The sequence below is a fragment of the Onychostruthus taczanowskii genome, unplaced genomic scaffold (genome assembly GCF_017590055.1).
Source record: "Onychostruthus taczanowskii isolate IOZ18803 unplaced genomic scaffold, ASM1759005v1 scaffold282, whole genome shotgun sequence".
Lineage (NCBI taxonomy): Eukaryota > Metazoa > Chordata > Aves > Passeriformes > Passeridae > Onychostruthus > Onychostruthus taczanowskii.
The window spans coordinates 21,405-34,524 of record NW_024500151.1 but is presented as its reverse complement, the minus strand read 5'-3'; the positions used below and the strand labels follow the sequence as shown (position 1 = coordinate 34,524).

The window sequence follows — 13,120 nt, the reverse complement described above, 5'->3', positions numbered from 1 at the left end:
CTTAAAAGAAAAGCAGTTTAATCATTGTGAGGAACTATACCTTCAGGGTATCATTTCAAAAATACAGGCAGAGATTAGCAGGGATTTGCGAGATTGTGTTTATTCCCAATTTAAGTGCTTTCCATAAATTAATTATAAAAGCAAGCCCAAACCAGTCAGAAGTACACTGGGAAATTCTCAGAGTGCTAGTCATTTTCATGCACTAATATTCATGCCATCTGCCTGCCTTTTCCCTGCATTTTGCCTAAATTCTCAGTGGTTATCCCCGTCCTGCTTTCCTTTGCTGTGCCTGTCCCCCTCGCCCTGCCCTGCTGCCAGGGGCAGGGTGTGTTTGGGCAGCTGGGAAGGTGTGCCCTGCAGGCACAGGCTGTGGGGTTATTCCCTTTTGTGGGATTCACCAGAGGTCCTGCACAAGCTCTGCCCCACAGGCTGCACCAAGGCTGGCGTGTCTCGGGGCTCCTCTGCTTGAAGTGACCCCGAGGTGTGTTAAAAGCTCTTTTCCCCAACCCAGCTGTCCAAGAAGAAATCAGAAATCTTCAGCTTGTCGTTCTCAAGGCTCTTTGTTATTTCTTATCTAAACCATTCTCTGTCTGGCCTGCCAGGGTCTGTTCTGCAGGTCAGCCTGAGGCACATTGCCTGCCCACGGGGCTGGTGCTGTCTTTTACACTACAAACTACGTATTCCATATTTACAGCTGTGTCCCAGTGCCTATCACCTGTGTTAGACAGGGACTTTCTACTCCACACCAATCCCAAAGTGCCACCATCACCAAGCAGATGGAGGCTGGGAAGAAGAAGGGAGAAGGACAAGACAATGCCCAGATCCCTCCATCCTGTCCCCATGACCCCCAGAGTGAAATTCGTCAAAATTCCAGCTTCCACCCTGTGACAGCTGCTGTTGTGCTCCTTAAACTTCTGTGATCTGTAATTCTTCATATGGAGTTGGTAATTTGCTCCATGGGTTGAGATCAAATTCCAAGTGCCTTTGGCTTCCTATCAGGGTCTCTGAGCCCCTGCCAGGGCTTTGAGCCATCCGCAGGGATGTCCTGGGTTCCGACAGATGTGGGCACTGTGAATTCACTGCAGGCCTTCCTTCAAGGCTTCTTTTAGGAGAGAATTAAAAGATTCTCCTGGAGCAGCAGCATTTCAGCTGCTCCCAGGTACAGAACCCCAGCTGTGCCTCAGGGGGGACTAGGGACCCCAAAGGCTGAAGCCCCAGAGGGAGCAGTTCGTTCTTCCTGCCTGCAGGACACCCGGGAATGCTGTGAACGCCCTGCTGGCAGCAGCCCCCAGCCCCAGCCGCTCCTGGGCACGGTGAATGCGGGATGTCACCTGGCTGATGGACACTGCGGGGACACGGGGACAGCAGGGACACGGGATGGGCACTGCGGGGACACGGGGACAGCAGGGACATGGGGACACTACGGGGACACGGGGACACTGTGGGGACACGGGATGGACACAACGGGGACACGGGGACAGCAAGGACACGGGATGGGCACTGCGGGGATACGGGGACGGCAGGGACATGGGGACACTGCGGGGACACGGGGACACGGGATGGGCACTGTGGAGCACGGGGACACAGGATGGACACAACGGGGACACAGGGACAGCAGGGACACGGGGACACCGCAGGGACATGGGATGGGCACTGCGGGGCACGGGGACACGGGATGGGCAGAGTAGGGACACGGGGACAGCGGGGACATGGGGACAGGGCAGAGCAGGGACAGCGGGGACACCGGGACATGGGGATGTGGGCACAGCCAGGGGGAGAGGGCACGGGGCACAGGGACACAGGGTGGACACAGGGACACAAGGACACAGGGACACAAGAACACAGGGGCACAGGGACACAAGGGCACAAGGACACAGGGACACAAGGACACAGGGGCACAGGGACACAAGGACAAAGGGGCACAGGGACACAGGGACACAAGGACACAGGGGCACAGGGGCACAGGGTGGGCACAGCCAGGCCAGCAGAAGCTGCGGCCAGGACAGGGTGGGAAGCTCCCGGGCTTTGGGCTCCCTTTGGGCTCCGTGTCCCTGCCCGTTTGTGGCGCCGGGGGAGCCGGGGCTGGCAGGATGTCCCAGTGCTGCGGGGACAGCTCCGCTGCCCCCGGGCTCTGCCAACCTCAGGGGGCACTGCCAGGTGGGCTCAGCTCAGAGCCAGCTCAGGATCGCGGGTTTGGCAGGAATACCCAGGAAAAACCCCGGGACACCCTCCCTGCCAGCCGGAACTGCTGCCGGAGCAGGGGGCAGGAGGGACACACACACCTGGATTCCGGCTGGGAAAGGAGCTCCAGGGAGCAGCAGCAGCACAACCGCCTGCCCTGGCACATTCCTGCCCTGGCACACTCCTGCCCTGGCACATTCCTATCCTGGCACACACAGCACACTCCTGCCCTGGCACACACCTGCCCTGGCACACTCCTGCCCTGGCACACGCTGCCACTGGCCAGGTGTGTCCAGCCAGCAGCTCTGGACAGACCGGGATCAGCCCTGCTGGACTGGCCCCATCAGCTGTGCTCCTGCAGGGCTGCTCCTGCTGCAGAAATCCCGGGAGCCAGCTCCGTCCCTGCGCTCCCAGAGAGCCCCTGGGATGGGACCACGGGGCAGTGGCACGGGATAATGGGACAGTGGGGTGGGATCATGGGATGGGATAAGGGGATGGATCATGGGATGGGATGGGATCATGGGATGGGATGGGATGGGATGGGATCATGGGATGGGATGGGATGGGATGGGATCATGGGATGGGATGGGATGGGATGGGATCATGGGATGGGATGGGATGGGATGGGATCATGGGATGGGATGGGATGGGATGGGATCATGGGATGGGATGGGATAGGATAATAGGATGGAGTGGGATGGGATAAGGGGATGGGATAAGGGGATGGGATGGGATAGGATAATGGGATGGGAGATGGGATGGGATGGGATGGGATGGGATGGGATGGGATGGGATGGGATGGGATGGGATGGGATGGGATAAAAGGATGGGACAATGGACGGCTGGGCAGAGACCCAGCCACTCTCTGGCTATTTGCAGGGAGCTGCCCCCACGCTGCTGCATCCCCCGGGAGCTGCCCTCTGTGCCTGGGGTGTTTCCCTCCAGAGGGACAAGGCTGGGGGCTGCTCCTGTCCCTCCCTGGCGCTGTCAAACCCCAGCAGCACCAGGGGCTGGCACTCCCGAGCCTGCCAGCCCTGCCCCCTGGCAGCAGCAGGGCCGGGGGTGTGGAGGAGTGGCAGCCACACCTGGGTGGCAGGGGGTGAGGCAGTGCGTGTCCCACCAGCCTCTCCCCTCCCTCCCTTCCAGCCCTCCTTGAAAGGCTCCCAGTTTCCCAGGGCCAGGTCTGCCTGCAACAAACCACAACAGAATTATGCACTTACACACGAGTGTGGGTTTCACCCAGAAACCCCCAAAACGGGAAGCAAGGGATGGTTATCCAGAGGCAGGGCGGCCCCAGCTCTGCTGCCAGGGGCCCTGAGGGATGCAGAGCAGGAGCAGAGCACCACGACCTCCCTCCAGCGGGGAGCAGGCAGGACTGGGGGGCTCCACATCGCAGTAGAGGAGACATTCACAGTGCTGCTGACGGATAAAAGCACCTTGTGGCCACAGCTGTGCACTCTTTGGTAAATAACCCTGCTCCGGGGGGCTCCTCTCTGGTGGCACTGGGAGCACTGGCCCAGAGCTTGCTGGGGTGGCTCCAGCACATCCCTGGGGAGCTGGGGAACCCCAGCAGGATGAGCCTGGAGGTGTCACACTGCAGAGCAGGTGCTCCCGACGCTAATCCACACTGATCAGGGGGCAGAGAAGCTGTCAGCTCGAATGACACCCAGCTCAGCAGCATAAAGCAAACTCTCCAGCAATTATGAAAAAATAAAACCAGTTCTGCTGGCACAATCCGGCAGCATGCTGATGGTGCATCACGATAAAGGGAAATCCCACCTGCAGCAGCAGAATGAATCCCACGTGGAGCATCCTGGTGCGTGTACCTCAAACTGCACCTTCCTCTCCACAGATGTGTCACCCTCAGCTGTGTGCCCGTTCCAAAGGGCAGCACAGCTCTGTTAACTACCGAGATCACCTGGGCCCCCCTGCCCCGCACCTGCGGCCACAGAACCTGTTCAAATCAGGTCTGCAGACAATTTAAATCTGGGTTAATTAACGAGCAGAGTCTCACAGCCCAGTGAGAGGGGGCAGTTAACCCATCCAGAGCCTGTGGGACGCCCCAAATCTGCCACCAGAGGAGCCCCCGACGCTGTGTGTGTGCAGGAATGTGCACACCTGTACGGACAGGTGTGTCCTGCCGGGTGCACCAGGCTGCATGTGTGAGAGTGTGCACAGGGGGGTGCAGGTACAGCACCGGGGTAGGAATGTGCACACCTGTACGGACAGGTGTGTCCTGCCGGGTGCACCAGGCTGTGTGTGTGAGTGTGCACAGGGGGGTGCAGGCACGTGGGTGTCACAGCACTGGGGATCCCCCAGGCTGCACAGGAGCTCTGACACCACGGACCCCTCTGAGTGCCACCTCCAGGTGACACCTCCAGGGATGGGCACTCCAGACCCCCCTGGGCAGTGCCAAGGCAGGTCCTGAGCCCCCTTTCCATGGGGAAATTCCTGCTGTGCCCGCCCTGAGCCTGCCCTGGCTCAGCCTGAGGCCGTTCCCTCTGCTCCTGTCCCTGTTCCTGGGAGCACAGCCCGACCCCCGGCTGTCCCCTCCTGGCAGGAGCTGTGCAGAGCCACAAGGGCCCCCTGAGCCTCCTTTTGCTGTGCAGGAATGCCCGCGGATGGCCACACCCCTCTGTGCATGGCACACCTGTCCCTATGTGGCACACCTGTGCATGGCACACCTGTCCGTGTGTGGCACACCTGTGCATGGCACACCTGTCCGTGTGTGGCACACCTGTGCATGGCACACCTGCCCGCTCAGGTACGGGCGGCCGAGCGCAGGGCGCGCAGGAGGCGGGCCCGGGGCGGAGCGGCCCCGGAGCGGCGGGCGGGCGGTTCCGGTGTGCCCGGGCTGTTCCGGTGTTCCGGCGCTGCTCGGGGCTGTTCCGGTGTTCGCGCTCTGTTCCGGTGTTCCCGGCCGTTCCGAGGCTCGGGGCTGTCCCGGCGGTGGCGGTGGCGGTGGCACGGGCCATGTCGGTGTTCGTGACGCGGCGGATCCCGGCCGAGGGGCTGCGGGTGCTGTCCCAGGCCAGCGGGTGAGCTCGGCGACGCTGCCCGCGGGGCCCGGTGCGGGGCCCGGTGCCGGTCTCGGTGCCAGACCCGCTGCCGGTGCGGGTCCCGGTGGCGGTGGCGGTGCCAGTCCCGGTGCCGGTGGGTGACGGTGGCGGTCCCGGTGCGGGTCCCGGTGCCTGTCCCGGTGCCGGTGCCAGTCTCGGTGCTAGACCCGGTCTCGGTGCGGGTCCCGGTGCCGGTGCGGGTCCCGGTGCTGGTGGGTAGGATGGGATGTGCCGGTGCGGGTCCCGGTGCGGGTCCCGGTGCCGGTGCCGGTGCCGGTGGCGGTGGGTGACGGTGGTGGTCCCGGTGCCGGTGGTTGACGGTGGCGGTGCCGGTGCGGGTGCCGGTGGGCGGCCGGTGCCGTGCCGGTGCGGGTCCCGGTGCGGGTCCCGGTGCCGGTGCCGGTGCCGGTGGCGGTGGGTGACGGTGGCGGTGCCGCAGGTGCCGCGTGCAGCAGTGGGACTCGGAGGAGCCGGTGCCGCGGGCCGAGCTGCTGGCGGGCGTGGCGGGGACGAGCGGGCTGCTCTGCCTGCTCTCGGACCGCATCGACCGCGAGGTGCTGGACGCGGCCGGTGCGTGCGGGACCCCGCCTCCCCCAGCCCCTGCTCCCCCGGCTGCCCCAGCCGTGCCCCGGGGCCCCGGGACAGGCACGGCAGCGCCCCTCGTGTCCTGCAGGGCCCGGCCTGAAGGTCATCAGCACCTTGTCCGTGGGCTTTGACCACCTCGCCCTGGACGAGATCAAGAAGCGGTAACCGAGCTGCCCCTCTCCTGCCCTGCTCTGACCCCTCGTGCTCCCACCCCCCTGCTCTGCCCCCGCCATCCCTTCCCTCCCCCCTGCCCTGCCCCCAGCTCGGGACCCCCTCCCCGGCACAGCCACATCCCGCTGGTCCCTGTGGGCAGGTGGGCTCTCGGGGGCACGGGGCGGGCTGGGGTCAGCCCCTGCACCCCTCTGCTGCCCGGGGGTCACCGGGCCACGCCAGGGCTGGGCCCGGGGCTGGCAGGAGGGCTGAGCCGCAGGGACGTCCCCGGGCACGGGGACAGTGCTGGCACCCGGCCTGGGCTGGCCGGGCAGCAGCCAGGGCTGCCCCCAGCCCGCTCTGGTGGCAGGGGGATCCGAGTGGGGTACACCCCCGAGGTGCTGACCGACGCCACCGCCGAGCTGACCGTGGCCCTGCTGCTGTCCGCCTGCCGCCGGCTGCCCGAGGCTGCCCAGCAGGTCCGCAGGTGAGGCAGCGCCCCGGGCTGGGACAAGGGGCTGGTGACCAGGGCCAGGGGTTCATGCAGCTCACGGCAAGCACCTGGGCTGGGCTCTGAGCGTTCCATGTCCCTGGCAGCGGCGGCTGGACCACCTGGAAGCCGCTGTGGATGTGTGGGTACGGCCTGTCCGACAGCACCGTGGGCATCATCGGGCTGGGCAGGATCGGTAAGGGCAGCTCAGGGCTGATCCCTGCGTCTCCAGCAGGGGCAGGGTGGGCTTGCAGCCTCACCCTCAGCCTGGGCTGCTGCAGGTGCCCCTGCTGGAGGTGGGAGGGCTGGAGTGAGATGGCCTTTGCAGAGTTTCCCAGCCCAGTCTGGGCTGGGGCTCTGTGACCCAGCCGAGGTGCTGGCAGGGTTTTAAACCTCAGCTGTCTAAGCCCCGTGAGCACGGCGAGGGGAGCTGCAGAGCCTGTGCCAGCCTCAGCCGTGCAGCCTCAGGTGCCGTGTGCTCCCACCAGCCCCAGCCCTGCTGCAATCCTGCCTCCTCGGTTGCACAAACGCGGTGGCAAAGTCCACAGGACACTCGGCACCATCCAGCTGTGGACTTTGCCAGCAGGCAGTCCTCGCTGTCCTTGCTCCCCAGGGCAGCCAGGGGGGTCGGGGCCCGGGGCCCCTTTCCAGAGCAGAACGTCTGCAGCCCCACCCCACAGCCGGGCAGGGCTGACCCCGCTGCTGCAGCCCCTCAGAGCCGGCAGGTGCTGGTCCCTGGGGTGCTGTGAGCCACAGCAGCCCAGCCCCTTCCTCCTCGCTCCTAGGACAGGCAGTTGCCCGGCGCCTGAAGCCCTTTGGGGTCAGCAGGTTCCTGTACACCGGCAGCGGCCCCAAGCCCGAGAGCGCGGCAGAGTTTGGGGCTGAGTTTGGTAAGGACAGCGCCAGGGCAGGGCCGTGCCAGGCACCAGCCAGGCTGGGACAGCTCGGGGGTGTCACTCACAGGGCTTGTCACCTGCAGGGCGGGAGCTGGGGGGCCCCCAGGGCGAGGGGGCAGCGAGGAGGGGCTGCACGTGCCACGGTGGGGGTGACAGGGGGACCCTGCCTCCCGAGCCAGGGGTCACAGCACTGTGGGAACCCCAGCTGGTCCTGCTGCTGTTCCCCTGCCCGGTGTCCTGCACGGGCAGTTCTGCCAGCTTCATTCCCACAGGGAAGCTGGACACAGAGGACAGGAGCAAAATGTGGCAGCTGCTCCTGGCAGGAGGGAGGCTCTGGTGGGCTGTCCCCAGGCTGGGTTCCAGGCTGTCCTGCCGGGATGGGCTGCCCCTGGAGCTCTGCTGAGGGCAGGGCTGGCTGCAGTGGGTGTCTCCCTGGTCTCCCCTCAGTGCCGCTCACCAGGCTGGCCGAGGAGTCAGACTTCGTGGTGGTCACTTGTGCCCTGACACCAGCTACCCAGGGCATGTGCAACAAGGACTTCTTCGGCAGGATGAAGAAGAGTGCAGTGTTTGTCAACACGAGCAGGTACTGGCAGCCCAGAGCCGTGCCTGGAGAGTGGCTGTGGCCCTGCCACAGCTCTGAGGGTGTGGGGGGATCTGTGGGTCCAGACAGCCTTCATGGCTGCAGCCACTGGGAGCATTTGCCAAGACCCCTTGGGAGTGAGCCAAAGGCAAGATAAATTATCGAGGAGCGTGCAGCTCTTCCCCAGTGTGGGCAGCTCTCTGCTGGGGGGGTCCAGGCACAGCCAGGGGGGGTCTGAGCTCTGCTCAGGCAGTCCTGGGGACCCCTGCACCTGTGGCAGTGACACAGCCTGGCGTTGGCAGGGGGGCTGTGGTGAACCAGGAGGACCTGTACGAGGCTTTGGCGCACGGGCAGATCGCGGCGGCCGGGCTGGACGTGACCACGCCGGAGCCACTGCCCCCTGAGCACCCCCTGCTGACCCTCGGGAACTGCGGTGAGCGTGGGGGCTGCCTGAGCCCTCCCCCAGAGCAGGGAGGTGACAGGGACCCCCGGCCCCACTGGTCTGCCAGTGACAGGCGGGTCAGCTGTGCTTAGCTGGGCTGCTGTACAATGCAGGGAGCTGATGTGGGGTGAGAACTCGTCAACGTGGTGCCAAACAAGTGGGGAGCTGTTCTAATTGTCCAGAAAGCCACTGAGATAAGCTTTGTGGTGGCCCTTCGTTGAATGTGTGAAATTTGTGCAGGATCTGGTATCAGCAGGTGCATGAAGGAGAAACCAGCTCCCAGCTCGGGCCCTGCCCAGCTCGGGTGTTCTGTGAACGTGGTGCCAAACAAGTGTGGGAGCTGTTCTAATTGTCCAGAAAGCCATTGAGATAAGCTTTGTGGTGGCCCTTCGCTGAATGTGTGAAATTTGTGCAGGGTCTGATATCAGTAGGTGCATGAAAGAGAGACCAGCTCCCAGCTCAGGTGTTCTGTAGGCTCCTGAGCACACACTGTGATGGAAAAGTTCCCCAGTGACTGAAGGTGGGCTGCTGGGTGTGCCTGGAGGAGTCCTGGTCCCGGGAGTGCTGCCGTGGGCAGCCTGTTGGCTGGGTAGGGGGGACACGGGGCAGGGCCAGGGCTGAGACCTGGCTTCTCTGCAGGAGGATGATGCAGGTGAGGAAGGAGCTTGCTTGGCCAGTGTCTCACAGGCTGTCCTCTCTCCAGGGGAGAAGGTTTCTGGGGTAGGAAAAGTATGTTCCAAAAAGAAAGCATAGGGACATGCATGAAAATTTGGAACTGCCCGTGACCACGTGTCTGCTTCTGAAATACAGAGCTGTAGCTGTTGTTTTATCTTTTTGCTAAAAGATAAAACAACAGCTACAGGTATGTATTTGTTTGCATTGTTTCTCAAAGTAGACAGTGTGAGGAGTGATAAGAGCTGAGACTTTCTGGAAACATTTGCAGGACTTGGAGATTTGATATCTCTGAAACAAGGCCAGGCAGGACATCATTCGTACACGTGTACTTATCGAGTGCCTTACTTACAGCAGCAATACCATACTGTTATTAATACACAAGTAACACCTGCCTGGGTGCTGCAGCAGCTCTGGCAGCCGTGTGAGGGGCTGCTGGGGCAGCCACAGGTGAGCAGTGTCCCTGCTGTCCCCGCAGTGATCCTGCCGCACATCGGGAGCGCCACGTACGCCACGCGCAGCACCATGGCCGTGCTGGCAGCCCAGAACCTGCTGGCCGGGCTGCGAGGGGAGCCCATGCCCCACGAGCTGAAGCTGTGACAGCCAGACCACGATGGCCAGACCCTGATGACAGCCAGACCCCGATGGCCAGCCCCTGGTGACAGCCAGACCCCAATGGCCAGCCCCCGATGACAGCCAGACCTCGATGGCCAGCACCCAATGACAGCCAGACCCCGATGGCCAGACCCCGATGACAGCCAGACCCCAATGGCCAGCCCCCGATGACAGCCAGACCCCGATGGTCAGCCCCTGATGATGGCCAGACCCCGATGACAGCCAGACCCCGATGGCCAGACCCCGATGACAGCCAGACCCTGATGGCCAGACCCCGATGACAGCCAGACCCTGATGGCCAGCCTCTGATGGCCAGCCCCCAATGACAGCCAGACCCCGATGGCCAGACCCCGATGACAGCCAGACCCTGATGGCCAGACCCCGATGACAGCCAGACCCTGATGGCCAGACCCCGATGACAGCCAGACCCTGATGGCCAGCCTCTGATGGCCAGCCCCCAATGACAGCCAGACCCCGATGGCCAGACCCCGATGACAGCCAGACCCTGATGGCCAGACCCCGATGACAGCCAGACCCTGATGGCCAGACCCCGATGACAGCCAGACCCTGATGGCCAGCCTCTGATGGCCAGCCCCCAATGACAGCCAGACCCCGATGGCCAGACCCCGATGACAGCCAGACCCTGATGGCCAGACCCCGATGACAGCCAGACCCTGATGGCCAGACCCCGATGACAGCCAGACCCTGATGGCCAGCCTCTGATGGCCAGCCCCCAATGACAGCCAGACCCCGATGGCCAGACCCCGATGACAGCCAGACCCTGATGGCCAGACCCCGATGACAGCCAGACCCTGATGGCCAGACCCCGATGACAGCCAGACCCTGATGGCCAGCCTCTGATGGCCAGCCCCCAATGACAGCCAGACCCCGATGGCCAGACCCCGATGACAGCCAGACCCTGATGGCCAGACCCCGATGACAGCCAGACCCTGATGGCCAGACCCCGATGACAGCCAGACCCTGATGGCCAGCCTCTGATGGCCAGCCCCCAATGACAGCCAGACCCCGATGGTCAGCCCCTGATGATGGCCAGCCCCTGATGATGGCCAGACCCCGACGGCCAGCCCCTGATGACAGCCAGACCCCGATGGCCAGACCCCGACGGCCAGCCCCTGGTGACAGCCAAACCCCAATGGCCAGCCCCCAATGACAGCCAGACCCCGACGGCCAGCCCCTGATGATGGCCAGCCCCTGATGATGGCCAGACCCCGACGGCCAGCCCCTGATGACAGCCAGACCCCGATGGCCAGACCCCGACGGCCAGCCCCTGGTGACAGCCAAACCCCAATGGCCAGCCCCCAATGACAGCCAGACCCCGATGGCCAGCCCCTGGTGACAGCCAGACCCCAATGGCCAGCCCCAGGCAGCCCCTGATGACAGCCAGACCCCGATGGCCAGCCCCAGATGACAGCCAGACCCCGACGGCCAGCCCCTGATGACAGCCAGACCCTGCTCCAGCAGCGCCGAGGGACGCCAGCTGTGTCCCCCCTGCGTGGCCAGGAGCCATTAAAGAGCAGCAGCCAAGCACGGTGTGGTGCTGGTGTTATTTGAGAGCAGGGCATGTGCTGGGCACTCTGCGGGTGCCAGCAGGCCGTGGGGAGGGGGCTGGCCCTGCACGGGGGATGCTTGCCGTGCTGGAGGCACCTGAGGGAGCTGCTGTCACCCTGAGAGGCCAGGGCTGCCTTCCCTGGGCTTGCAGCCAGGAAGGGAGGAGAGGGAGCAGCTGTGTCCATGCAGGCTGCTGCTGCCATGCAGGCTGCTGCTGCCCACACAGCAGTGGCACTGCATCAGCCTCTGCTTGAGGGGTCCAAATTAAAACACAGAACAGGCCTGTGCAGCTCCCCAGGAACCTGCAGCTCTGCCTTTGTATCCACAAGCAATCCCAGGCACAGCTCCAGAGTGGATGGCAAACTGGAATTCACTGGGAGGTTCTGCCACCCCTTTGTAGGCTCTGGCTGTGGCTGCCCTGGTGGTTCTGCGGTGTGCAGTGGCATTTGTTGGAGCAGAGGAGAGCCTGAGCAGAGCCTGAGCCTCCAGGGGCAGGAGAGGCTGATGGGCACATCCCGAGGGCTTTGGGGATCCAAGTGTCCTGCAGCCACTGCCCCACTCTCACAAAGGGGCTGGAACCTGAGCCCACCTGTCCGTGCCACTGGTCACAGAATCATGGAACGGGCTGGCTTGGCAGGGACCTCATGGACCATCTCATTCCAGCCCACCTGCCGAGGGCAGGGACACCTTCCACTGTCCCAGGGGGTGCAGGCCCTGCCCAGCCCGGCCTTGGACACGTTCAGGCTGAGGAGCCTGGGGTCCAGCTGGCCCACCCTGCAGCAGGGGGGTGGATGTGCCCTGGCCCTGCCATGGCCCCTCGCCGTGTGCCCTCCCACCATCGGTGACCATGAGGCAGACAGGACAGCCCTGTCACAGCCCTGTCACAGCCACGCAGTGCTGCCCACCCCAGCCACCCCACAGTGTGCTCTGGAGGTCGCTCTCACCATCCCACGCCAGCTCCTCATGCTGAAGAGCACCCCTGGGCTCAGGTTCCTTTTCAGCTGTGGCTCTCCAGCAGCCTCCACAGCAGCCCCTGTGGCGTGCCCAGCTGCACTGTGGTGCCAGTGGCTGACCTGCCCCACAGGGATGGGTTTGTGCAGGTTTTCCCACCGCTGTGCCCCAGGACAAGCCCCTCAGCCTGCAGGGGACAGACAGGGGAGCAGAGCTTTTGGGGCCAGCAGCACAGGGGGAGCGTGCAGGGGGCAGGAGGAAAGGGTCCTGGGGTGAGCAGCTGGCAGTACCACAACCCTGGCACCACAACCAGGGCCCAGGCACAGCCTGCAGCCAGAGCTGAGGCTCAGCCAGCACACCCCGTGTCCCTTGCTGTCCCTTGTGCCACTCTGCTGGGATCTCCTGGGCGCTCAGTGAAGCACTCTCTGATAGCAGCAACAGCTGGGGGAGTTGTCCTGCACCACAGGAGGAATTCTGACACATTTATAGTGATAAATATCACGCTTTTGATTCACAAGCATGTGATTGCCTTCTGCTGGCCTCTCAGAAATAGTTCTGGAGGTTTGGCACCTGGACTGAGCAGGAAAGACTGGTGGCCGTGGCGGTGAGGAGGGAGTGTGCTCTGGCATCCCAGCTGGCTGGGGGTTCCCAAAGGACCCAGTGGGAACCAGGGCAAGGGTCCAGGGGGGAGCTCAGTGCTCCCCAAGACTCCCTAGTGCTGACACTGAAGATTGTGCTGCTGGTGGAGCTGCTGTGACACTGAAGGATGGCGACCAAGCATCTGAGAGGCTCCTGGTGGTGACAGGGACTGAGCTGGTGTCTGAGCAGCTGTGTCAGGCCCCCCAGGTGTGGTAACAAACAGCCACGAGCTGCTCAATCAGCTGCCACAGGGCACTGGGCTCAGGTGTCCATCCCAGAACTCCCTGGAGA

At 63.7% G+C, this 13,120-nt stretch overlaps 1 protein-coding gene across 1 annotated transcript; it reads left to right on the top strand.

The window, feature by feature from the left end:
• Positions 1-5,032: 5,032 nt before the first annotated feature.
• Positions 5,033-9,961, top strand: GRHPR (glyoxylate and hydroxypyruvate reductase). Its single transcript, XM_041407984.1, has 9 exons — positions 5,033-5,219; positions 5,680-5,810; positions 5,914-5,986; positions 6,346-6,462; positions 6,573-6,661; positions 7,251-7,355; positions 7,809-7,944; positions 8,244-8,374; positions 9,534-9,961. The coding sequence occupies exons 1-9, from the start codon at positions 5,155-5,157 to the stop codon at positions 9,653-9,655; spliced, it is 969 nt and encodes a 322-aa protein (XP_041263918.1). The 5' UTR covers positions 5,033-5,154; the 3' UTR covers positions 9,656-9,961.
• The last annotated feature ends 3,159 nt before the right edge of the window (positions 9,962-13,120 follow it).